The sequence below is a fragment of the Scyliorhinus canicula genome, chromosome 5 (assembly GCF_902713615.1).
Source record: "Scyliorhinus canicula chromosome 5, sScyCan1.1, whole genome shotgun sequence".
Classification (NCBI taxonomy): Eukaryota; Metazoa; Chordata; class Chondrichthyes; order Carcharhiniformes; family Scyliorhinidae; genus Scyliorhinus; species Scyliorhinus canicula.
The window spans coordinates 232,830,831-232,858,467 of record NC_052150.1 but is presented as its reverse complement, the minus strand read 5'-3'; the positions used below and the strand labels follow the sequence as shown (position 1 = coordinate 232,858,467).

General features: G+C 52.6%; 1 protein-coding gene across 1 annotated transcript in view; it reads right to left on the bottom strand.

Annotated features, from left to right (window-relative positions):
* Positions 1-486: 486 nt before the first annotated feature.
* Positions 487-27,637, bottom strand: part of LOC119965735 (FH2 domain-containing protein 1-like) — a 41,859-nt gene continuing 14,708 nt past the window's right edge. The window contains exons 2-5 of the mRNA XM_038796498.1: positions 25,455-25,525; positions 2,683-2,800; positions 2,193-2,357; positions 487-528 (exon numbers count right to left, since the gene is read on the bottom strand). Coding sequence (XP_038652426.1) covers positions 487-528; positions 2,193-2,357; positions 2,683-2,800; positions 25,455-25,525 — 396 coding nt within the window. The remainder of the gene's footprint in view (positions 529-2,192; positions 2,358-2,682; positions 2,801-25,454; positions 25,526-27,637) is intronic.

The window sequence follows — 27,637 nt, the reverse complement described above, 5'->3', positions numbered from 1 at the left end:
CTGCTTGCCTTCATCGGATGGGGTATTGAGTACAAGAGTCGGCAGGTCATGTTACAGTTGTATAGGACTTTGGTTGGGCCACATTTGGAATACTGCGTGCAGTTCTGGTCGCCGCATTACCAGAAGGATGTGGATCCTTTAGAGAGGGTGCAGAGGAGGTTCACCAGGATGTTGCCTGGTATGGAGGGTGCTAGCTATGAAGAAAGGTTGAGTAGATTAGGATTGTTTTCGTTGGAAAGACGGAGGTTGAGGGGGGACCTGATTGAGGTATACAAAATTATGAGACGTATGGACAGGGTGGATAGCAACAAGCTTTTTCCAAGATTGGGGGTGTCAATTATAAGGGGTCACGATTTCAAGGTGAGAGGGGGAAAGTTTAAGGGAGATGTGCGTGGAAAGTTTTTTACGCAGAGGGTGGTGGGTGCCTGGAACGCTTTACCAGCGGAGGTGGTAGAGGCGGGCACGATAGCATCATTTAAGAGGCATCTAGACAGGTATATGAACGGGCGAGAACTGAGAAAAGTAGACCTTGGAAAATAGGCAACAGGTTTAGGTGAAGGATCTGGATCGGTGCAGGCTGGGAGGGCCGAAGGGCCTGTTCCTGTGCTGTAATTTTCTTTGTTCTTTGTTCTAGTGACCCATGTGGGTTTTTACGACAATCGGGAATGGTTTCATGGTTATAATTACTGAGACAAGCTTTAATTTCCAGATTTATTTAATTGTATTTAAATGGTGGGATTTGAACCCATGTCTCCATATCCTGGGTTGCTGGTCCTGTGCCATTACCAGCAAGCTATTGCCTCCCACTTTTCCTGTGATTCAAATATTTATCCACATTCTCCATCATGAATATATATTTTTTATTTGTTTACGGGATGTGTGCGTTGCTGGTTAGACCAGCATTCATTGCCCATCCCTAATTGCCCTTCAGAAGGTGGTGGTGAGCTGCCTTCTTAGTTTCATAGAATTTACAGTGCAGAAAGACGCCATTTAGACCATCGCGTCTGCACCAGCTCTTGGAAAGAGCAGCCCACCCAAGCCCACACCCCATCCCCGTAACCCCACCCAACCTTTTTGGACATTAAGGGCAATTTATCACGGCCAATCCACCTAACCTGCACATCTTTGGACTGTGCAGACTTGGGGAGAACGTGCAGACTCCGCACACACAGTGACCCAAGCCGGGACTCGAGAGCTGTGAAGCAATAGTGCTAACCATTGTGCTACCATCTTGAACCGCTGCAGTCCTTAAGGTGTAGGTACACCCACTGTGCTGTTAGGGAGGGAGTTCCAGGATGTTGCCCCAGCGACAGTGAAGGAACGGCCGATATATTCCCAAGTCAGGGCGGTGAATAACGTAGAGGGGAACCTCCAGGTGGCGGGGTTCCCAGGTATCTGCTGCTCTTGTCCTTCTAGATGGTAGTGGTCGTGGGTTTGGAAGGTGTTGTCTAACTTGGTGAGTTCCTGCAGTGCATCTTGTAGATGGTGCACACGGCTGCTACTGTGTGTCGGTGGCGGAGGGTTTGAATGTTTATGGAAGGGGGAACAATCCAGTGGGCTGCTTTGTCCTGGACGGTGTTGAGCTTGTTGAGTGTTGTTGGAGCTGCGCTCATCCAGGCAAGTGGAGAGTATTCCATCGCACTCCTGACTTGTGCCTTGTAGATGGTGGACAAGCTTTGGGAGGGTCAGGAGGTGAGTTACTCGCCGTAGGATCCTAGCCTCTGACCTGCCCTGGTAGCCACAGTATTAATGTGGCTGGGTCCAGTTCAGTTTCTGATCAATGGTAACCCCCAGGATGTTGATTGTGGGGGATTCAGCGATGGTAATGCCATTGAATGTTAAGGGGCGATAGTCAGATCCTCTCTTGTAGGAGATGGTCACTGCCTGGGGCTTGTGGGGTGCGAATGTAACTTGTCACTTGTCAGCCCAAGGCTGGATTGGCCTTTTCTTCAACCCTAACCCAGCGCCCCCCCTCCACTCCCCCCCAACTCTCCTCCCACTCTCCCCTCATGCTCTCCCTCCCCTCCCCCTCTCTCCCTCCCTCCGTCCCGCTCTCCCCCTCTCCCTCCCCTCACGCTCTCCCTCTCTCTCCCTCCCCCCCTCCAATCTCCCTCTCTCTCCTCCTCCCACTCTCCCCCTCACCTCTCCCTCTCTCCCCCTCCCTCTCTCCCCTCCCTCTCCCTCCCCCTTACCTCGGTTGCCGTGATGAATTTCTCTCCGAAGGTTTTGAAGATGGTGCAGCAATCCTCCAGTTTAAATTTCTCCTCCTCCTCACAGAAATACTCAGCAAGTTCCCGGCTCACAGTTTGGAGTTCCGTCATTGACCTCTGCACCTCGTCCAACACCACCTCTGCCCTCTGCCGGGTAAAAACACATCATTCATTACAAACCAGGATGCTGACCCCTGACCTCGAGTGCGAGAACTGACCCGCTGACCTTGACGCGGCAGTGACCCCTGACCTCGAGTGGGAGAACTCACCCGCTGACCTTGACGCGGCAGTGACCCCTGACCTCGAGTAGGAGAACTCACCCGCTGACCTTGACACGGCAGTGACCCCTGACCTTGACTCCTGATCCTGACCCTCACAGGGAGCACGGCCTCTGACCCTGACAGGAGGCCCTGACTGACCTCTGGCACTAACTACCCCAACCCTCAATCTGGCCCGGAGAGCCGGCACTAACCTGGATAAAATCTTCCATCTGCTCCCGGAGCTCAGGCTGTTTCTCGATGTTTCCTTTCACCAACTGAAGCTTCACTTTCAGTTTCTCAAACTCACTCTCCAACTCCTGTTTGAATAATCTTCACCAGGACAAAGAATAGAATAATTACTGTTCCAGTCAACCTCCCTCCAAAGCCCGAAGAAACACCAGTCACTCCTGCAACTTGTGAAAGGTCAGAAACAGACAACACCGTAATCCGAAGCAAAACATTTTCACCCAGCGAGTGGCTTGGGCCCAGTGAGTGGCTTGGGCCCAGCGAGTGGCTTGGGCCCAGCGAGTGGCTTGGGCCCAGCGAGAGGCTTGGGCCTAGCGAGTGGCTTGGGCCCAGCGAGTGGCTTCGGCCCAGCGAGTGGCTTGGGCCTAGCGAGTGGCTTGGGCCCAGCGAGTGGCTTGGGCCTAGCGAGTGGCTTGGGCCCAGTGAGTGGCTTGGGCCCAGCGAGAGGCTTGGGCCCAGCGAGTGGCTTGGGCCCAGCGAGAGGCTTGGGCCCCACGGGTGGCTTGGGCCCAGCGAGAGGCTTGGGCCCCACGGGTGGCTTGGGCCCCACGGGTGGCTTGGGCCCAGCGAGAGGCTTGGGCCTAGCGAGTGGCTTGGGCCCAGCGAGTGGCTTGGGCCCAGCGAGTGGCTTGGGCCCAGCGAGTGGCTTGGGCCCAGCGAGTGGCTTGGGCCCAGCGAGTGGCTTGGGCCCAGCAAGAGGCTTGGGCCCCACGGGTGGCTTGGGCCCAGCGAGTGGCTTGGGCCCAGCGAGTGGCTTGGGCCCAGCGAGAGGCTTGGGCCTCACGGGTGGCTTGGGCCCAGCGAGTGGCTTGGGCCCAGCGAGTGGCTTGGGCCCAGCGAGAGGCTTGGGCCCAGCGAGAGGCTTGGGCCCAGCGAGTGGCTTGGGCCCAGTGAGAGGCTTGGGCCCAGCGAGTGGCTTGGGCCCAGCGAGTGGCTTGGGCCCAGCGAGAGGCTTGGGCCCAGCGAGAGGCTTGGGCCCAGCGAGAGGCTTGGGCCCAGCGAGTGGCTTGGGCCCAGCGAGAGGCTTGGGCCCCACGGGTGGCTTGGGCCCAGCGAGTGGCTTGGGCCCAGCGGGTGGCTTGGGCCTAGCGAGTGGCTTGGGCCCAGTGAGTGGCTTGGGCCCAGCGAGTGGCTTGGGCCCAGCGAGTGGCTTGGGCCCCACGGGTGGCTTGGGCCCAGCGAGTGGCTTGGGCCCAGCGAGTGGCTTGGGCCCAGCGAGTGGCTTGGGCCCAGCGAGTGGCTTGGGCCCAGCGAGAGGCTTGGGCCCAGCGAGTGGCTTGGGCCCAGCGAGAGGCTTGGGCCCAGCGAGTGGCTTGGGCCCAGCGAGAGGCTTGGGCCCCACGGGTGGCTTGGGCCCAGCGAGAGGCTTGGGCCCCACGGGTGGCTTGGGCCCAGCGAGTGGCTTGGGCCCCACGGGTGGCTTGGGCCCAGCGAGAGGCTTGGGCCTAGCGAGTGGCTTGGGCCCAGCGAGTGGCTTGGGCCCAGCGAGTGGCTTGGGCCCAGCGAGTGGCTTGGGCCCAGCGAGTGGCTTGGGCCCAGCGAGTGGCTTGGGCCCAGCGAGTGGCTTGGGCCCAGCGAGTGGCTTGGGCCCAGCGAGTGGCTTGGGCCCAGCGAGTGGCTTGGGCCCAGCGAGAGGCTTGGGCCCCACGGGTGGCTTGGGCCCAGCGAGTGGCTTGGGCCCAGCGAGAGGCTTGGGCCCCACGGGCGGCTTGGGCCCAGTGAGTGGCTTGGGCCCAGCGAGTGGCTTGGGCCCAGCGAGTGGCTTGGGCCCAGCGAGTGGCTTGGGCCCAGCGAGAGGCTTGGGCCCAGCGAGTGGCTTGGGCCCAGCGAGAGGCTTGGGCCCAGCGAGAGGCTTGGGCCCAGTGAGAGGCTTGGGCCCAGCGAGAGGCTTGGGCCCAGCGAGTGGCTTGGGCCCAGCGAGAGGCTTGGGCCCCACGGGTGGCTTGGGCCTAGCGAGTGGCTTGGGCCCCACGGGTGGCTTGGGCCCAGCGAGTGGCTTGGGCCCAGCGGGTGGCTTGGGCCTAGCGAGTGGCTTGGGCCCAGCGGGTGGCTTGGGCCCAGTGAGTGGCTTGGGCCCAGTGAGTGGCTTGGGCCCCACGGGTGGCTTGGGCCCAGCGAGAGGCTTGGGCCCAGCGAGTGGCTTGGGCCTAGCGAGTGGCTTGGGCCTAGCGAGTGGCTTGGGCCTAGCGAGTGGCTTGGGCCTAGCGAGTGGCTTGGGCCTAGCGAGTGGCTTGGGCCTAGCGAGTGGCTTGGGCCTAGCGAGAGGCTTGGGCCTAGCGGGTGGCTGGATGTCGAGCTTTGGTGAAACATTATTGGTGAAAAAATCAATTCCAGTTGTGAGGAGGGTGATAAAGTAAATGAAGAATCAAATGGGACCATAGAGAGTGAGGTCAGAAATAAACGGTTTGAGGACTCTGGGTCTGTGCTCATTGGAGTTTAGAAGGATGAGGGGGAATCGTATTGAAACTTAGAGGATACTGCGAGGCCTGGACAGAGTGGGCGTGGAGAGGATGTTTCCACTTGGAGGAAAAACTAGAAGCAGAGGGCACCATCTCAGACTAAAGGGACGATCCTTTAAAACAGAGATGAAGAGGAATTTCTTCAGCCAGAGGGTGGTGAATCTGTGGAACTCTTTGCCACAGAAGGCTGTGGAGGCCAAATCACTGAGTGTCTTTAAGACAGAGATAGATAGGTTCTTAATTAATAAGGGGATCAGGGGTTATGGGGAGGAGGCAGGAGAATGGGGATGAGAAAACTGTGGTACTGAATTCCATTCAGCTCGCTGTCCACACCGGGAGTGCATTCAGCTCGCTGTCTACACCGGGAGTGCAATCAGATCCCTGTCTACACCGGGAGTAAATTCAGCTCCCTGTCTACACCGGGAGTGCTTTCAGCTCGCTGTCTACACCGGGAGTACATTCAGCTCACTGTCTACACCGGGAGTACATTCAGCTCCCTGTCTACACCGGGAGTACATTCAGCTCCCTGTCTACACCGGGAGTCCATTCAGCTCCCTGTCTACACCGGGAGTGCATTCAGCTCGCTGTCTACACCGGGAGTGCATTCAGCTCCCTGTCTACACCGGGAGTGCATTCAGCTCCCTGTCTACACCGGGAGTACATTCAGCTCCCTGTCTACACCGGGAGTCCATTCAGCTCCCTGTCTACACCGGGAGTGCACTCAGCTCCCTGTCTACACCGGGAGGACATTCAGCTCCCTGTCTACACCGGGAGTCCATTCAGCTCCCTGTCTACACCGGGAGTCCATTCAGCTCCCTGTCTACACCGGGAGTGCATTCAGCTCCCTGTCTACACCGGGAGTGCATTCAGCTCCCTGTCTACACCGGGAATGCATTCAGCTCCCTGTCTACACCGGGAGTACATTCAGCTCGCTGTCTACACCGGGAGTACATTCAGCTCCCTGTCTACACCGGGAGTGCATTCAGCTCGCTGTCTACACCGGGAGTGCATTCAGCTCGCTGTCTACACCGGGAGTGCAATCAGATCCCTGTCTACACCGGGAGTAAATTCAGCTCCCTGTCTACACCGGGAGTGCTTTCAGCTCGCTGTCTACACCGGGAGTACATTCAGCTCACTGTCTACACCGGGAGTACATTCAGCTCCCTGTCTACACCGGGAGTACATTCAGCTCCCTGTCTACACCGGGAGTCCATTCAGCTCCCTGTCTACACCGGGAGTGCATTCAGCTCGCTGTCTACACCGGGAGTGCATTCAGCTCCCTGTCTACACCGGGAGTGCATTCAGCTCCCTGTCTACACCGGGAGTGCATTCAGCTCCCTGTCTACACTGGGAGTGCATTCACCTCACTGTCTACACCGGGATTGCATTCAGCTCCCTGTCTACACCGGGAGTGCTTTCAGCTCGCTGTCTACACCGGGAGTGCATTCAGCTCCCTGTCTACACCAGGAGTGCTTTCAGCTCGCTGTCTACACCGGGAGTGCATTCAGCTCCCTGTCTACACCGGGAGTGCATTCAGCTCCCTGTCTACACCGGGAATGCATTCAGCTCGCTGTCTACACCGGGAGTGCATTCAGCTCCCTGTCTACACCGGGAGTACATTCAGCTCCCTGTCTACACCGGGAGTACATTCAGCTCGCTGTCTACACCGGGAGTGCATTCAGCTCCCTGTCTACACCGGGAGTGCATTCAGCTCCCTGTCTACACCGGGAGTGCATTCAGCTCGCTGTCTACACCGGGAGTGCATTCAGCTCACTGTCTACACCGGGAGTACATTCAGCTCCCTGTCTACACCGGGAGTGCTTTCAGCTCGCTGTCTACACCGGGAGTACATTCAGCTCCCTGTCTACACCGGGAATGCATTCAGCTCGCTGTCTACACCGGGAGTGCATTCAGCTCGCTGTCTACACCGGGAGTGCATTCAGCTCCCTGTCTACACCGGGAGTGCATTCAGCTCCCTGTCTACACCGGGAGTGCATTCAGCTCGCTGTCTACACCGGGAGTGCATTCAGCTCACTGTCTACACCGGGAGTGCATTCAGCTCACTGTCTACACCGGGAGTGCTTTCAGCTCGCTGTCTACACCGGGAGTACATTCAGCTTACTGTCTACACCGGGAGTACATTCAGCTCGCTGTCTACACCGGGAGTACATTCAGCTCACTGTCTACACCGGGAGTGCATTCTGCTCCCTGTCTACACCGGGAGTACATTCAGCTCCCTGTCTACACCGGGAGTACATTCAGCTCCCTGTCTACACCGGGAGTACATTCAGCTCCCTGTCTACACCGGGAGTGCTTTCAGCTCCCTCTCTACACCGGGAGTGCATTCAGCTCCCTGTCTACACCGGGAGTGCATTCAGCTGGCTGTCTACAGCGGGAGTACATTCAGCTCACTGTCTACACCGGGAGTGCATTCAGCTCCCTGTCTACATCGGGAGTGCATTCAGCTCGCTGTCTACACCGGGAGTGCATTCAGCTCCCTGTCTACACCGGGAGTGCATTCAGCTCGCTGTCTACATCGGGAGTGCATTCAGCTCGCTGTCTACACCGGGTGCGCATTCAGCTCGCTGTCTACACCAGGAGTGGATTCAGCTCGCTGTCTACACCGGGCGTGCATTCAGCTCGCTGTCTACACCGGGAGTGCATTCAGCTCACTGTCTACACCGGGAGTGCATTCAGCTCCCTGTCTACACCGGGAGCGCACTCAGCTCCCTGTCTACACCGGGAGTGCATTCAGCTCGCTGTCTACACCGGGAGTGCAGTCAGCTCTCTGTTTACACCGGGAGTGCATTCAGCACGCTGTCTACACCGGGAGTACATTCAGCTCCCTGTCTACACCGGGAGAGCATTCAGCTCTCTGTCTACACCGGGAGTGCATTCAGCTCACTGTCTACACCGGGAGTCCATTCAGCTCGCTGTCTACACCGGGAGTGCATTCAGCTCCCTGTCTACACCGGGAGTACATTCAGCTCCCTGTCTACACCGGGAGTGCATTCAGCTCCCTGTCTACACCGGGAGTGCATTCACCTCACTGTCTACACCGGGAGTGCATTCAGCTCCCTGTCTACACCGGGAGTGCATTCAGCTCGCTGTCTACACCGGGAGTGCATTCAGCTCCCTGTCTACACCGGGAGTGCATTCAGCTCACTGTCTACACCGGCAGTGCATTCAGCTCACTGTCTACACCGGGAGTACATTCAGCTCGCTGTCTACACCGGGAGTGCATTCAGCTCTCTGTCTACACCGGGAGTGCATTCAGCTCGCTGTCTACACCGGGAGTGCATTCAGCTCCCTGTCTACACCGGGAGTGCATTCAGCTCCCTGGCAACACCGGGAGTACATTCAGCTCACTGTCTACACCGGGAGTCCATTCAGCTCGCTGTCTACACCGGGAGCGCATTCAGCTCCCTGTCTACACCGGGAGTGACGCAGCTCACTGTCTACACCGGGAGTGCATTCAGCTCGCTGTCTACACCGGGAGCGCATTCAGCTCCCTGTCTACACCAGGAGTGCATTCAGCTCCCTGGCTACACCGAGAGTACATTCAGCTCACTGTCTACACCGGGAGTGCATTCAGCTCACTGTCTACACCGGGAGTACATTCAGCTCGCTGTCTACACCGGGAGTACATTCAGCTCACTATCTACACCGGGAGTGCATTCAGCTCCCTGTCTACACCGGGAGTGCATTCAGCTCCCTGTCTACACCGGGAGTGCATTCAGCTCCCTGTCTACACCGGGAGTACATTCAGCTCCCTGTCTACACCGGGAGTACATTCAGCTCCCTGTCTACACCGGGAGTACATTCAGCTCCCTGTCTACACCGGGAGTGCTTTCAGCTCCCTCTCTACACCGGGAGTGCATTCAGCTCCCTGGCTACACCGGGAGTACATTCAGCTCACTGTCTGCACCGGGAGTCCATTCAGCTCGCTGTCTACACCGGGAGTGCATTCAGCTCCCTGTCTACACCGGGAGTGCATTCAGCTCCCTGTCTACACCGGGAGCGCATTCAGCTCCCTGTCTACACCGGGAGCGCATTCAGCTCACTGTCTACACCGGGAGTGCATTCAGCTCGCTGTCTACACCGGGAGTGCATTCAGCTCGCTGTCTACACCGGGAGCACATTCAGCTCGCTGTCTACACCGGGAGCGCATTCAGCTCCCTGTCTACACCGGGAGTGCATTCAGCTCCCTGGCTACACCGGGAGTACATTCAGCTCACTGTCTACACCGGGAGTCCATTCAGCTCGCTGTCTACACCGGGAGTGCATTCAGCTCACTGTCTACACCGGGAGTACATTCAGCTCGCTGTCTACACCGGGAGTACATTCAGCTCACTGTCTACACCGGGAGTGCATTCAGCTCCCTGTCTACACCGGGAGTGCATTCAGCTCCCTGTCTACACCGGGAGTGCATTCAGCTCCCTGTCTACACCGGGAGTGCATTCAGCTCCCTGTCTACACCGGGAGTACATTCAGCTCCCTGTCTACACCGGGAGTACATTCAGCTCCCTGTCTACACCGGGAGTGCTTTCAGCTCCCTCTCTACACCGGGAGTGCATTCAGCTCCCTGTCTACACCGGGAGTGCATTCAGCTCCCTGGCTACACCGGGAGTACATTCAGCTCCCTGTCTACACCGGGAATGCATTCAGCTCACTGTCTACACCGGGAGTGCATTCAGCTCGCTGTCTACACCGGGAGTGCATTCAGCTCGCTGTCTACACCGGGAGTGCATTCACTCGCTGTCTACACCGGGAGCGCATTCAGCTCCCTGTCTACACCAGGAGTGCATTCAGCTCCCTGGCTACACCGGGAGTACATTCAGCTCACTGTCTACACCGGGAGTCCATTCAGCTCGCTGTCTACACCGGGAGTGCATTCAGCTCACTGTCTACACCGGGAGTACATTCAGCTCGCTGTCTACACCGGGAGTGCATTCAGCTCCCTGTCTACACCGGGAGTGCATTCAGCTCCCTGTCTACACCGGGAGTGCATTCAGCTCCCTGTCTACACCGGGAGTACATTCAGCTCACTGTCTACACCGGGAGTCCATTCAGCTCGCTGTCTACAACGGGAGCGCATTCAGCTCCCTGTCTACACCGGGAGTGACACAGCTCACTGTCTACACCGGGAGTGCATTCAGCTCGCTGTCTACACCGGGAGTCCATTCAGCTCGCTGTCTACACCGGGAGTGCATTCAGCTCACTGTCTGCACCGGGAGTACATTCAGCTCGCTGTCTACACCGGGAGTACATTCAGCTCACTGTCTGCACCGGGAGTGCATTCAGCTCCCTGTCTACACCGGGAGTGCATTCAGCTCGCTGTCTACACCGGGAGTGCATTCAGCTCGCTGTCTACACCGGGAGCACATTCAGCTCGCTGTCTACACCGGGAGCGCATTCAGCTCCCTGTCTACACCGGGAGTGCATTCAGCTCCCTGGCTACACCGGGAGTACATTCAGCTCACTGTCTACACCGGGAGTCCATTCAGCTCGCTGTCTACACCGGGAGTGCATTCAGCTCACTGTCTACACCGGGAGTACATTCAGCTCGCTGTCTACACCGGGAGTACATTCAGCTCACTGTCTACACCGGGAGTGCATTCAGCTCCCTGTCTACACCGGGAGTGCATTCAGCTCCCTGTCTACACCGGGAGTGCATTCAGCTCCCTGTCTACACCGGGAGTGCATTCAGCTCCCTGTCTACACCGGGAGTACATTCAGCTCCCTGTCTACACCGGGAGTACATTCAGCTCCCTGTCTACACCGGGAGTGCTTTCAGCTCCCTCTCTACACCGGGAGTGCATTCTGCTCCCTGTCTACACCGGGAGTGCATTCAGCTCCCTGGCTACACCGGGAGTACATTCAGCTCCCTGTCTACACCGGGAATGCATTCAGCTCACTGTCTACACCGGGAGTGCATTCAGCTCGCTGTCTACACCGGGAGTGCATTCAGCTCGCTGTCTACACCGGGAGTGCATTCACTCGCTGTCTACACCGGGAGCGCATTCAGCTCCCTGTCTACACCAGGAGTGCATTCAGCTCCCTGGCTACACCGGGAGTACATTCAGCTCACTGTCTACGCCGGGAGTCCATTCAGCTCGCTGTCTACACCGGGAGTGCATTCAGCTCACTGTCTACACCGGGAGTACATTCAGCTCGCTGTCTACACCGGGAGTACATTCAGCTCACTGTCTACACCGGGAGTGCATTCAGCTCCCTGTCTACACCGGGAGTGCTTTCAGCTCCCTCTCTACACCGGGAGTGCATTCAGCTCCCTGTCTACACCGGGAGTGCATTCAGCTCACTGTCTACACCGGGAGTACATTCAGCTCCCTGTCTACACCGGGAGTGCATTCAGCTCGCTGTCTACACCGGGAGTGCATTCAGCTCCCTGTCTACACCGGGAGTACATTCAGCTCGCTGTCTACACCGGGAGTACATTCAGCTCCCTGTCTACACCGTGAGTGCATTCAGCTCGCTGTCTACATCGGGAGTGCATTCAGCTCGCTGTCTACACCGGGAGTACATTCAGCTCGCTGTCTACACCGGGAGTACATTCAGCTCACTGTCTACACCGGGAGTGCATTCAGCTCGCTGTCTACACCGGGAGTGCATTCAGCTCACTGTCTACACCGGGAGTGCATTCAGCTCCCTGTCTACACCGGGAGCGCATTCAGCTCACTGTCTACACCGGGAGCGCATTCAGCTCCCTGTCCACACCGGGAGTGCATTCAGCTCCCTGTCTACACCGGGAGTCCATTCAGCTCACTGTCTACACCAGGAGTGCATTCAGCACGTTGTCTACACCGGGAGTGCATTCAGCTCACTGTCTACACTGGGAGTACATTCAGCTCTCTGTCTACACCGGGAGTGCATTCAGCTCTCTGTCTACACCGGGAGTGCATTCAGCTCACTGTCTACACCGGGAGTACATTCAGCTCCCTGTCTACACCGGGAGTGCATTCAGCTCACTGTCTACACCGGGAGTGCATTCACTCGCTGTCTACACCGGGAGCGCATTCAGCTCCCTGTCTACACCAGGAGTGCATTCAGCTCCCTGGCTACACCGGGAGTACATTCAGCTCACTGTCTACGCCGGGAGTCCATTCAGCTCGCTGTCTACACCGGGAGTGCATTCAGCTCACTGTCTACACCGGGAGTACATTCAGCTCGCTGTCTACACCGGGAGTACATTCAGCTCACTGTCTACACCGGGAGTGCATTCAGCTCCCTGTCTACACCGGGAGTGCTTTCAGCTCCCTCTCTACACCGGGAGTGCATTCAGCTCCCTGTCTACACCGGGAGTGCATTCAGCTCACTGTCTACACCGGGAGTGCATTCAGCTCCCTGTCTACACCGGGAGTGCATTCAGCTCGCTGTCTACACCGGGAGTGCATTCAGCTCCCTGTCTACACCGGGAGTACATTCAGCTCGCTGTCTACACCGGGAGTACATTCAGCTCCCTGTCTACACCGTGAGTGCATTCAGCTCGCTGTCTACACCGGGAGTGCATTCAGCTCGCTGTCTACACCGGGAGTACATTCAGCTCGCTGTCTACACCGGGAGTACATTCAGCTCACTGTCTACACCGGGAGTGCATTCAGCTCGCTGTCTACACCGGGAGTGCATTCAGCTCACTGTCTACACCGGGAGTGCATTCAGCTCCCTGTCTACACCGGGAGCGCATTCAGCTCACTGTCTACACCGGGAGCGCATTCAGCTCCCTGTCCACACCGGGAGTGCATTCAGCTCCCTGTCTACACCGGGAGTCCATTCAGCTCACTGTCTACACCAGGAGTGCATTCAGCACGTTGTCTACACCGGGAGTGCATTCAGCTCACTGTCTACACTGGGAGTACATTCAGCTCTCTGTCTACACCGGGAGTGCATTCAGCTCTCTGTCTACACCGGGAGTGCATTCAGCTCACTGTCTACACCGGGAGTACATTCAGCTCCCTGTCTACACCGGGAGTGCATTCAGCTCACTGTCTACACCGGGAGCGCATTCAGCTCACTGTCTACACCGGGAGTGCATTCAGCTCACTGTCTACACCGGGAGTGCATTCAGCTCCCTGTCTACACCGGGAGTGCATTCAGCTCACTGTCTACACCGGGAGTGCATTCAGCTCCCTGTCTACACCGGGAGTGCATTCAGCTCACTGTCTACACCGGGAGTGCATTCAGCTCACTGTCTACACCGGGAGTACATTCAGCTCCCTGTCTACACCGGGAGTGCATTCAGCTCCCTGTCTACACCGGGAGTGCATTCAGCTCCCTGTCTACACCGGGAGTGCATTCAGCTCACTGTCTACACCGGGAGTGCATTCAGCTCGCTGTCTACACCGGGAGTGCATTCAGCTCACTGTCTACACCGGGAGTGCATTCAGCTCGCTGTCTACACCGGGAGTGCATTCAGCTCGCTGTCTACACCGGGAGCGCATTCAGCTCGCTGTCTACACCGGGAGCGCATTCAGCTCCCTGTCTACACCGGGAGTGCATTCAGCTCCCTGGCTACACCGGGAGTACATTCAGCTCACTGTCTCCACCAGGAGTGCATTCAGCACGTTGTCTACACCGGGAGTGCATTCAGCTCACTGTCTACACTGGGAGTACATTCAGCTCTCTGTCTACACCGGGAGTGCATTCAGCTCTCTGTCTACACCGGGAGTGCATTCAGCTCACTGTCTACACCGGGAGTGCATTCAGCTCCCTGTCTACACCGGGAGCGCATTCAGCTCACTGTCTACACCGGGAGCGCATTCAGCTCACTGTCTACACCGGGAGTGCATTCAGCTCACTGTCTACACCGGGAGTGCATTCAGCTCCCTGTCTACACCGGGAGTGCATTCAGCTCACTGTCTACACCGGGAGTGCATTCAGCTCCCTGTCTACACCGGGAGTGCATTCAGCTCACTGTCTACACCGGGAGTGCATTCAGCTCACTGTCTACACCGGGAGTGCATTCAGCTTGCTGTCTACACCGGGAGTGCATTCAGCTCCCTGTCTACACCGGGAGTACATTCAGCTCACTGTCTACACCGGGAGCGCATTCAGCTCCCTGTCTACACCGGGAGTGCATTCAGCTCCCTGTCTACACCGGGAGTACATTCAGCTCCCTGTCTACACCGGGAGTACATTCAGCTCCCTGTCTACACCGGGAGTACATTCAGCTCCCTGTCTACACCGGGAGTGCATTCAGCTCCATGTCTACACCGGGAGTGCATTCAGCTCCCTGTCTACACCGGGAGTGCATTCAGCTCACTGTCTACACCGGGAGTGCATTCAGCTCCCTGTCTACACCGGGAGTGCATTCAGCTCACTGTCTACACCGGGAGTGCATTCAGCTCGCTGTCTACACCGGGAGTACATTCAGCTCACTGTCTACACCGGGAGTGCATTCAGCACGCTGTCTACACCGGGAGCGCATTCAGCTCCCTGTCTACACCGGGAGTACATTCAGCTCACTGTCTACACCGGGAGTGCATTCAGCTCGCTGTCTACTGTTGTGGGAGCGGCGTTTTCAGAATCCCAAAATGTATCATGGAGTTCAACTAACATCTCCCTTTAATGGATTGTTTCTTTTGAAGCACACGGCTTGGTCTCCAGGTGTGGTATTACAATTATGGACGCGTGGTTTTTTAAACAAAACAATGTTTATTCCATGAATTCAACTTAACCTTTTAAATAAATATTGGATCGCTTAACACCCCTTTTCTTCAAAGATAAACCCGAAAATAATACAACACTAAATAATCCTTCAAAATTTTCCTTCAAACCTCCAAAAGGCTTAACACCTTTAAACAGAAACACATCAGGTTAAAGACATTACTATTATGAGTTTAAATTACCTAAATGATTCAGAGATAGTCTTTCCTGGCAGAGATCACAGCAGATCCAGCTCACTGCAAACACAGACACACCCAAGCTATTTTCCTCAAAACTGGCTTTTCCTTTCAAACAGCTCACAGCAAACCAGCCAGGCACTTTTCAGCTGCTCTCTCAAACTGAAACTAAAAGCAGAAGTGAGCTCAACTCAGCTTCCCCCACCCTCTGACATCACTTCAGTAATATGAGCAGCCTCATTTCTTAAAGGTACATTGCTTAAACATGCATTTCTGAAAGGTACTCTCACATGACCCCTCCCCCCAAGAAAATAAAATAAACCATCAACTCCAAGCTAGTTTCATTTTTCACTTTTGCACCATCCACTAAGAAATGTACACAGTAAATATACCTTTTTGTTTTTAAAAAAAACAACACACGCAAACAGGTATAATAATAAAGTCCATCTTTCCCGTTCTTCTACCTCCAACCAAAATCTTTCTCGATTGACAGTCTCTTTGAACAAGAAAGTCAATGCACGATCCGTCCATTCCTCTACGCCTCGGCAATTCTCTTTAAAGTTAGATACTTCAGTTTAATCTGATCACAGAGTCCCTTGCAATTCTCCAATACAGGAGCATCGGTTATCACATCTTTCAGGCAGTCACATGCCTGTTGAAAGTCCGCTGTCCATTGAAATTTTTGATGTTTCTTTAGCAAGTCCATCAGTGGAGTAATTACGCCACAAAACCTTTGCACAAATGTTCAATCAAATCCATTCATGCTAAGAGATCGCATTATTTCCCTTCGTCTTGAGGTATCGGAAACTCCTCAAGGAAAGTGATTCGGGCTTCTCCAAATTCACTTTCGGCTAGGTTCATCACCAAACCCGCCTCCTGAAGTCGATCGAAGAACTCCATGCGATGTTTTAAATGTTCTTTCCATGTCTGGAAGTTGGAAATAAAAGCAGATTGTCCCACTTTCTCAATGCAATCCTTCAAACGTCGGATAGGATAAGAGTCCATTCTTGTAACTGCATTCACCTTTCGATAGTCCAAACACAACCGTTGGGTTTAGGTACCATCACTGTGGGTGAGCTCCATTGGCTGCAACCCACTTCAATTATGCCATTTTTCAGCATACTCTCAATCTCTCTGTTAACCTGTGCCAATTTTAAAGGATTAAGTCTATATGGATGTTGTTTGATAGGAACAGCATTTCCCACATCTACATCATGTATAGCCATTTTAGTACTTCCCAATTTATCTCTACAAACTTTCCCATGTGATATCAATAACTCCTTCAGGTCAGTTTGTTTTTCCTCTGGAAGGAACTTAACAATTTATCCCAATTTTTAAGAACATCCTCGTTTTCCAATTTAATTTGAGGTATGTCAAATTCACAGTCATCTGGATTTGGTTCGTCACTTTGAGTTAGAATCATTAAAACCTCCGTTTTCTCTCCCCTTTCAAAGTACCTTTTAAGCATATTCACATGAGACACTCGGTGAGTCTTCCTTCTATCTGGTGTTTTTAACCACATAATTCATCTCACTGAATTTCCTTTCAATCTGATACGGTCCACAAAACCTAGCTTTTAAAGGATCCCCTACCACTGGTAACAACACTAAAGCTTTATCCCCACTGTCAAAACTACGAACTTTGGATTTCTTGTCCGCTATCCGTTTCATCACATTTTGTGCAACTTTCAAATGTTGTCTAGCCAATTCACCTGCTCTATTTAATCATTCCCTAAAATTTGACACGTAATCCAATTGTGTAATTTCCGATTTCACACCCACCAAATTTTCCGTTAATCAATTTAAGTGGTCCTCTTACCTCATGACCAAAAATTAGTTCAAAAGGACTAAATTTGGTTGACTCATTAGGTGCATCCCTAATTGCAAACAATACGAATGGAATTCCTTTCTCCCAATCCTCTGGATAATCGTGACAATACACCCTCAACATTGTCTTTAATGTCTGATGCCACCTTTCTAATGCTCCCTGCGATTCTGGATGATACGCAGTTGATTTAAATTGTTTTATTCCTATACTATCCATAACTTCTTTGAATAACTTTGAAGTAAAATTCGATCCTTGATTCAATTGAATTTCTGTGGGTAGTCCATAATCTAGTAAAGAATTTAAGTAACTCCTCCACAATCCGTTTAGCTGTAATATTAAGTACTGGAATGGCCTCTGGAAACCTAGTAGACACATCCATTATAGTCAAAAGATATTGATTCCCACTTTTTATTTTAGGAAGCAGTCCTACACAATCAATTAGGACCCGTGTAAAAGGTTCCTCAAATGCTGGAATGGTTATTAAGGGTGCTGGTTTTATCACTGCTTGAGGTTTCCCTATCACTTGATATGTGTGACGTGATTGACAAAATTTAACTACATCTTTATGTAGTCCAGGCCAACAAAAATGTATCTGGTTTTTAGCTTGAGTTTTCCTGATTCCCAAATGACTTCCCACTGGTACCTCATGTGCAACTCGCAACACCTCCTTTCTATACCCTACCCGCAATACTACTTGATGAACTTCTGCCCACTTTTCATCCACCTGCATATGTACATGTCTCCATTTTCTCATCAAGACATCACTTTTATGGTAATAACACTCTGGTATACTCTCAGATTCCTCTTCCGTATATGCTTTCTGATCCATCCGTTATATTTCTACATCTTTCTTTTGTAACTCCGCCAATTTTCCTGAACTAAAAATATCTGCCTCATCCTCCACCTGTTCTTGTTCTTTTTCAACCATCTGATCAAAAACCGTTTTTGATAATTGCACTTCAACTTCATCTTCACTCTTTAATGTCTCCTCTTGTCTTAACCTGTGACTTTGCGACCTCATTACTACGCAATCCGGAAAAATCCCAGGATATTCGTCCTTCAACGCTTCAGTTGTCTGATTTTCCACTGGCTTATCAACCACAGTAGGCATCACTCCCACCTGCGATCCAGCTATATCATTACCCAAGATAAACTGTATTCCTGGACAAGATCATTTCTCTATTACTCCTACTACCACTTCACCACTCTTCACTGGACTTTCCAACCTTACCTTATATAATGGAACACTACTCCTCTCACCCTGAATTCCACATATTACCACCTTTTCTGGCAACATTCTTCCCAAACTACATAATTCCTCATCTCTTACCATTAAAGATTAACTAGCCCCTGTATCTCTTAAATTTGTGACTTTTTTATCTGCTCCTCCTGATACACATGAGTAAACTTTACCCACACAAGTAAATTCTTTAAAGACATCTGGCACCTTCTGAACAATTACTTCTTGATCAGGCTGGACAATCGTTTGCACCTCCTTCGCTTGGCTTGGGCTTTCCTTTACCACTCTAACAAATCCCACTGTATTATCCTGTTTTCCCACATCAGCCTTCCCTGTGCTTTTCTTCAACCACCAACACTGTGACTTTACATGGCCTAGTTTATTACAGTGAAAACATTTGAAACTTTTCATTTCTTTTCCATCCTCCTGGATTTCTTTTTTAATCTGAGGTCCACTCTCTTCATTGTCTCCCATCAGATCACCTTTACCTTTACCACTTGAGTATTTCTCATGTCCCCAGTTTCTATCCCTCACCGACTGAATCTGATGTCGGAAACCAAACTTTGATGTATGAACTAATTCATAATCATCTGCCATTTCTGCTGCTAATCTTGCAGGTTTAACCCTCTGTTCTTCCACATGAATTCTCACTACATCAGGAATTGAATTTTTAAACTCCTCCAAAAATATAATTTCTCTGAGAACTTCATACATTTGATCTATTTTCAAAGCCCTTATCCACCTATCAAAATTACTCTGAAATGAAAAACAAAAATCGCTTATTGTCACGAGTGGGCTTCAATGAAGTTACTGTGAAAAGCCCCTAGTCGCCACATTCCGGCGCCTGTCCGGGGAGGCTGGTACGGGAATCGAACCATGCTGCTGGCCTGCTTGGTCTGCTTTGAAAGCCAACGATTTAGCCCAGTGAGCTAAACCAGCCTCTGTTTGAGCCTTTCAAACTCCATGTATGTTTGACCAAATTATTTCCTTAAATTCCTAAACCTCTGTCTGTATTCTTCAGGCACTAGCTCATATGCACTTAAGATGGATTTCTTCACCTCCTCATACGTCCCAGATACCTCCTCCGATAGTGATGCAAACACTTCACAAACTCTACCTCCCAGCTTTGTTTGAATCAGTAACACCCACATGTCCTGTGGCCATTTCATTTGTTTAGCTACCTTCTCAAATGAAATGAAAAAGGCTTCTACTTCCTTCTCGCCAAACTTTGTCAATGCTTGGACATATTTAAATAGATCCCCACCAAGCCTTCGTCTTTGACGCTCTTTCTCACTATCCTCATCACTATCATCCAACTGTATGTTTCCCTTTATGTCTGCCAATTTTAATTGACTTTCATGTTTCATGGTCATTTTCTGAAGTTCAAACTCCCTCTCTTTATCTTTTTCCCTGATCTGTATCTCCCCTTCTCTTTCTTTTTTTTCTGCTAGGGTTATTCTTTCCTTTCTCCTTTCTTCTCTCACCTTTTCTTTTTCCCCTCTCACTCTTTCCTCTCTCTCTCTCCGTATTCAAGCCGCTTTAATTCTTTCTCATGTTCCATTTGTTTAATTTGCAACTGAATTTTTGCCATTTCCAATGAGTCAGACTCTATCTCAGGCAACTTTAAATACTTAACCACCGCCATAATTACCTCACCTTTTCGCATTTTGTCAGGTAATGTTAACTGCAATGTTTTTGCCAAATCTAACAGTCTGCTTTTAGTCTCTGTCCGTAAGGTACTGCGTGTGACATTCTCCACCCCCAAAAACTTCTGAGCCTCTGAAAGAGCCATTGTTCACAACACTCTTCCCACTTAAACTAAAATACCACACCGGCAGCACGGTAGCATTGTGGATAGCACAAATGCTTAACAGTTCCAGGGTCCCAAGTTCGATTCTGGCTTGGGTCACTGTCTGTGCGGAGTCTGCACATCCTCCCCGTGTGTGCGTGGGTTTCCTCCGGGTGCTCCGGTTTCTTCCCACAGTCCAAAGATGTGCGGGTTAGGTGGATTGGCCATGCTAAATTGCCCTTAGTGTCCAAAATTCCCCGTAGTGTTGGGTGGGGTTTCTGGGTTATGGGGATGGGGTGGAGGTGTTGACCTCAGGTAAGGGTGCTCTTTCCAAGAGCCGGTGCAGACTCGATGGGCCGAATGGCCTCCTTCTGCACTGTAAATTCTATGAAAAGCAACAATCCTTTCACTGTCTTTAAGTTCACAAAAGTCAATCCAATAGATAGACTTTTATCCCCCTCGAGCCCCCAACTGTTATGGGAGCGGCGTTTTCAGAATCCCAAAATGTATCATGGAGTTCAACCCACCTCTCCCTTTAATGTATTGTTGCTTTTGAAGCACACGGCTTGGTCGCCAGGTGTGGTATTACAATTATGGACACGTGGGTTTTTAAACACAAAACAATGTTTATTCCATGAATTCAACTTAACCTTTTTACATAAATATTGGATCACTCAACACCCCTTTACTTCAAAGATACCCCCGAAAATAATACAACACTAAATAATCCCTCAAAATGTTCCTTCAAACCTCATAAAGACTTCACCTTTAACAACAGAAACACATCAGGTTAAAGACATTACTATTATGAGTTTAAATCCCCCAAATGATTCAGAGATAGTCTTTCATGGCAGAGATCACAACAGATCCAGCTCACTGCAAACACAGACACACCCCAAGCTCTTTTTCTTCAAAACTGGCTTTTCCTTTCAAACAGCTCACAGAAAACCAGCCAGACACTTTTCAGCTGCTCTCTCAAACTGAAACTAAAAGCAGAAGTGAGCTCAACTCAGCTCCCCCCACCCTCTGACATCACTTCAGTAATATGAGCTGCACAATTTCTTAAAGGTACATTGCTTAAACATTGCTTAATTTCTTAAAGGTACTCTCACATGACACTACACCGAGAGTGCATTCAGCTCACTGTCTACACCGGGAGTGCGTTCAGTTCCCTGTCTACACCGGGAGTACATTCAGCTCCCTGTCTACACCGGGAGTACATTCAGCTCACTGTCTACACCGGGAGTACATTCAGCTCACTGTCTACACCGGGAGTGCATTCAGCTCGCTGTCTACACCGGGAGTACATTCAGCTCGCTGTCTACACCGGGAGTACATTCAGCTCACTGTCTACACCGGGAGTGCATTCAGCTCACTGTCTACACCGGGAGTGCATTCAGCTCCCTGTCTACACCGGGAGTACATTAAGCTCCCTGTCTACACCGGGAGTGCATTCAGCTCCCTGTCTACACCGGGAGTGCATTCAGCTCGCTGTCTACACCGGGAGTGCATTCAGCTCCCTGTCTACACCGGGAGTACATTCAGATCCCTGTCTACACCGGGAGTACATTCAGCTCACTGTCTACACCGGGAGTGCAGAGGATCTGACACTCTCTGTTATATACACAGAAAGGGAGAATAGGTTTAAGGTGCGAGGGGCAAGGTTTAGAGGAGATGTACGAGGCAAGTTGTTTACACAGTGGGTAGTGGGTGCCTGGAACTCGCTGCCGGAGGAGGTGGTGGAAGCAGGGATGATAGTGACGTTTAAGGGGCATCTTGACAAATACATGAATAGGATGGGAATAGAGTAATACGGATCCCGGAAGTGTAGAAGATTTTAGCTTAGTCGGGCAGCATCGTTGGCACGGGCTTGGAGGGCCGAAGGGCCTGTTCCTGTGCTGTACTTTTCTTTGTTCTTTGTTCTTTGAGAGTAGTTGGCCAAAATGCCGAGCTAACCCCCATTCAAACCCCTCCTGGGGCAGCTTCAGCAGGCTCCGAGATTGTTATCGCTACATGAGGCGCTGAACAAATGAAACTAGTTTTTTAGCTTTAAAGGGGTTCCCTGATTGGGCCATTAATGAGGGAACTGGTATTCTAATTGGCCAATCTCAAAGGCCTGGCCTAAGTCATTACTCCCATCCCCCCAAAGTCCGAGGCTCTCCCATGGTCCTCGTGACTCACGAGTCTCCTGCTTTGTTTCTGCGCTGGGTCCGGACCCTCCACTTCAGCCTCCGACTTGTGGGGGATGGGGTTATAGCGGCTCGGCGCCCGTCTGTTCCGATGTGATGACTGGGGGGCAGTTCGCCCCTTTCCTCCGGTGGCAGGGGTACAGCTGCAGCATCATCCACGGTGTCCATGTCCGAGTCCGATGTCCTGACCGGTGGTGTCGGAGGGGCGGGAATAGATTGTCGGGGAGGAGTCCCCACAGTCCTTGGTAGGCTGGTCTGAGTCAGCTCCGGAGGGGGAAACAAATCCGAGGCTCAAACCTGGTCCAGGTGTTTCTTTATTACATCTTTCCCCACATGTCTCTCAAACGACACAGGTTCTGTCCTGGCCTTGACTGTTCCTGCTGCCCATGTGGGGCCATTCACATCATTTCTGACCCATACATTTTGACCCGTGTTGAACTGCCTTTCCCGGCGAGTGTTGTCGTGGCTCCTACATTGGGTCTCTTGGTGTCGCTCTGTTCTCCCACCTAAATCCGGGAATAGTGGACTCAGCCGGGTTCGGAGTGGTCAGCCCATGAGTAGCCCCACCGGTGCTGTTCCCGTTGTGGTGTGTGGGGTTATTCTGTATTAGTCAAATAGCCAGCGCGACAGTTTGGTGTCCAATGATGATGCTGACTGTTTCTTCAACCCAACGTTTAAGGTCTGGACTGCTCTCTGCCAAATGCCATTCGCTGCCGGGCGGTATGGTGCTGTCCCTCTGTGCCGAATGCCATTCGATGCTGGGCGGTATGGTGCTGCCCTTCTGTGCCGAATGCCATTCGATGCCGGGTGGTATGGTGCTGTCCCTCTGTGCCGAATGCCATTCGCTGCCGGGCGGTATGGTGCTGTCCCTCTGTGCCGAATGCCATTCGCTGCCGGGCGGTATGGTGCTGTCCCTCTGTGCCGAATGCCATTCGCTGCCGGGCGGTATGGTGCTGTCCCTCTGTGCCGAATGCCATTCGCTGCCGGGCGGTATGGTGCTGTCCCTCTGTGCCGAATGCCATTCGCTGCCGGGCGGTATGGTGCTGTCCCTCTGTGCCGAATGCCATTCGCTGCCGGGCGGTATGTTGCTGTCCTTCTGTGCCGAATGCCATTCGCTGCCGGGCGGTATGGTGCTGTCCCTCTGTGCCGAATGCCATTCGATGCCGGGTGGTATGGTGCTGTCCCTCTGTGCCGAATGCCATTCGCTGCCGGGCGGTATGGTGCTGTCCCTCTGTGCCGAATGCCATTCGATGCCGGGTGGTATGGTTCTGTCCCTCTGTGCCGAATGCCATTCGCTGCCGGGCGGTATGTTGCTGTCCTTCTGTGCCGAATGCCATTCGCTGCCGGGCGGTATGGTGCTGTCCCTCTGTGCCGAATGCCATTCGCTGCCGGGCGGTATGTTGCTGTCCTTCTGTGCCGAATGCCATTCGCTGCCGGGCAGTATGGTGCTGTCCCTCTGTGCCGAATGCCATTCGCTGCCGGGCAGTATGGTGCTGTCCCTCTGTGCCGAATGCCATTCGCTGCCGGGCAGTATGGTGCTGTCCCTCTGTGCCGAATGCCATTCGACTTCATAAATTTTTTGAAGTTCTCACAGGTGAAAACCGATCCATTATCGGAAACTTACGCCTCCGGGATACCATCAGTTGTTTTTCGATGTTTGCGGTTGAATTTGCCGAGTTCATTTTGTCGACGTCCAGCCATTTGGAATGGGCGTCTACTATTATTAAAAACATTGAGCACATAAACGGGCCTGTAAAATCGACATGAAGTGGCGACCATGGTCTACCCGGCCATTCCCATGGGTGCAGCAGGGCTGCCGCTGGCAGCTTCTGCCCTTGTTGGCACCGGCCTATCAATGCCGCTATGTCTGTGCCCAGGCCCGGCCACCAGACACAGCTTCTGGCCAGCAGCTTCATTTCTGAAACTCCAGGATACCCATGATGCAGTTCAGCCAGTCTGGCTCAACGGCCTTGACTCAGAACTATTACCCCCATAGCAGAATCCCGTCTACCACAGTGATCTTGCACTAAACTATAACCACTCTCTAACTACTCTAACCCTCTCACTAAACACTAACCACTCTCTAATGAATCTCACTAAACACTAACCACTCTCTAACTACTCTAATCACTCTTACTAATACTAACCACCTCACATTAAACTTTAACCATTCACATTAAAGTGAATTCACATCTAACCACTCTCTAACCGCTCTCTAACCGCTCTCTAACCGCTCTCCAACCGCTCTCTAACCACTCTCTAACCACTCTCTAACCGCTCTCTAACCACTCTCTAACCACTCTCTAACCACTCTCTAACCACTCTCTAACCACTCTCTAACCACTCTCTAACCACTCTCTAACCACTCTCTAACCGCTCTCTAACCACTCTCTAACCACTCTCTAACCACTCTCTAACCACTCTCTAACCACTCTCTAACCACTCTCTTTCCACGGCGTTCACAGCACGATTTATACCAGCAAAATCAAATTCTACTCGGCTTTCAATGGACTTAATTGTCTATTTAATTGGCGGCAGGCATGCTTCTGAGTCTGTGAGCGCCGATCACCAGGAATCTTGTGAGGGCGCAGTGATGTCAGGATACGGGCCTGACGCCTTCTGACCTAGTCTGAGTCAGGTGCATATAGAACATAGAACAGTACAGCACAGAACAGGCCCTTCGGCCCTCGATGTTGTGCCGAGCAATGATCACCCTACTCAAACCCACGTATCCACCCTATACCCGTAACCCAACAATCCCCCCATTAACCTTACACTACGGGCAATTTATCGTGGCCAATCCACCTAACCCGCACATCTTTGGACTGTGGGAGGAAACCGGAGCACCCGGAGGAAACCCACGCACACACGGGGAGGATGTGCAGACTCCACACAGACAGTGACCCAAGCCGGGAATCGAACCTGGGACCCTGGAGCTGTGAAGCAATTGTGCTATCCACAATGCTACCGTGCTGCCCCATATGCCCAGGTAAACTCGGGTAAATACCCGGGTTGGGGTGTGGGGGGAGTGACAGGGCAGAAACATTCCCGGGAGGGGGGTGCAGGGTTAGGCTGAGGAGTGCCAGCTGTGATGGCAGGACAGAGAGGGATGGGTGGGTGGGGGACAGAGAGGGATGGGTGGGTGGGGGACAGAGAGGGATGGGTGGGTGGGGGACAGAGAAGGATGGGTGGGTGGGGGACAGAGAAGGATGGGTGGGTGGGTGGGGGACAGAGAAGGATGGGTGGGTGGGGGACAGAGAAGGATGGGTGGGTGGGGGACAGGGGAGGAATGGAGGGGGGGGGGATGGTTTTGGGACAGAGTCAGAGATGTAAATACCCCAATCTCTATCGCCCGGTGTGGGAAACATTCCTACCTGGAAGCACCTCCAATGTTCTTCAATTTCTTCGGGAAATCCATCAATTTCTTGTCATTTTTTTCCGCTTCCTATAAAATTCACAATTATTAATAAACAAAACATCCGCCAATTTCTCTGCCATTCTGGAACTTTCCATTTCAGTCCCATCTCACCGCCCAATCCTTTGGGACCCACCCTCACCCGGTGAGTCAGCTCCATCTGCCCCCCACCACATCGCCTGACGGATCCCATCCCCTCGCATTCCTCATCCAACTCTTCAACTTCCTTGTCCAGCCCATCACTACAAACTCTAACACACCAATCAGCTCACTCTGCTCCCGGTATTCCCATCCACTCTAATCCCGGTATTCCCACCCACTCTAATCCCGGTATTCCCATCCACTCTAAACCTGGTGTTCCCATCCACTCTAATCCCGGTATTCCCACCCACTCTAATCTCGGTATTCACACCCACTTTAATCCCGGTGTTCCCATCCACTCTATTCCCGATATTCCAACACACTCTATTCCCGGTATTCCCATTCACTCTAATCCCGGTATTCCCATCCGCTCTAATCCCGGTGTTCCCATCCACTCTAATCCCGGTATTCCCACCCACTCTACTCCCGGTGTTCCCACCCACTCTAATCTCGGTATTCCCACCCACTCTAATCCCGATATTCCCACCCGCTCTAATCCCGGTATTCCCACCCGCTCTAATCCCGGTGTTCCAACCCGCTCTAATCCTGGTATTCCCATCCACTCTGCTCCCGGTATTCCCACCCACTCTGCTCCTGGTATTCCCACCCACTCTGCTCCCGGTATTTCCAACCACTCTAATCCCGGTATTCCCACCCTCTCTAATCTCGGTATTCCCACCCACTCTAATCCCGATGTTCCCACCCACTCTAAACACGGTATTCCCATCCACTCTAATCTCGGTATTCCCACCCACTCTAATCCTGGTATTGCCATCCACTCTAATCTCGGTATTCCCACCCATCTGCACCCGGTATTCCCACCCACTCTAATCCCGGTATTCCCACCCACTCTAATCCCGGTATTCCCACCCACTCTAATCCCGGTATACCCACCCACTCTAATCCCGGTATTCCCATCCACTCTAATCCCGGTATTTCCACCCACTCTAATCCCGGTATTTCCACCCACTCTAATCCCGGTATTCCCACCCACTCTAATCCTGGTATTCCCATCCACTCTAATCCCAGTGTTCCCACCCACTCTAATATCAGTATTCCCACCCACTCTAATCCCGGTATTCCCACCCACTCTGCACCCGGTATTCCCATCCACTCTGCTCCCGGTATTCCCACCCACTCTGCTCCTGGTATTCCCACCCACTCTGCTCCCGGTATTTCCAACCACTCTAATCCCGGTATTCCCACCCTCTCTAATCTCGGTATTCCCACCCACTCTAATCCCGATGTTCCCACCCACTCTAAACACGGTATTCCCATCCACTCTAATCTCGGTATTCCCACCCACTCTAATCCTGGTATTCCCATCCACTCTAATCTCGGTATTCCCACCCACTCTGCACCCGGTATTCCCACCCACTCTAATCCCGGTATTCCCACCCACTCTAATCCCGGTATTCCCACCCACTCTAATCCCGGTATACCCACCCACTCTAATCCCGGTATTCCCATCCACTCTAATCCCGGTATTTCCACCCACTCTAATCCCGGTATTTCCACCCACTCTAATCCCGGTATTCCCACCCACTCTAATCCTGGTATTCCCATCCACTCTAATCCCAGTGTTCCCACCCACTCTAATATCAGTATTCCCACCCACTCTAATCCCGGTATTCCCACCCACTCTGCACCCGGTATTCCCATCCACTCTGCTCCCGGTATTCCCACCCATTCTGCTCCCGGTATTTCCAACCCACTCTAATCCCGATGTTCTCACCCACTCTAATCCCGGTATTCCCACCAACTCTGACCTCGGTATTCCCACCAACTCTGACCTCGGTATTCCCATCCACTCTAATCTCGGTATTCCCACCCACTCTGCACCCGGTATTCCCACCCACTCTAATCCCGGTATTCCCACCCACTCTAATCCCGGTATTCCCACCCACTCTAATCCCGGTATACCCACCCACTCTATTATCGGTATTCCCATCCACTCTAATCCCGGTATTTCCACCCACTCTAATCCCGGTATTTCCACCC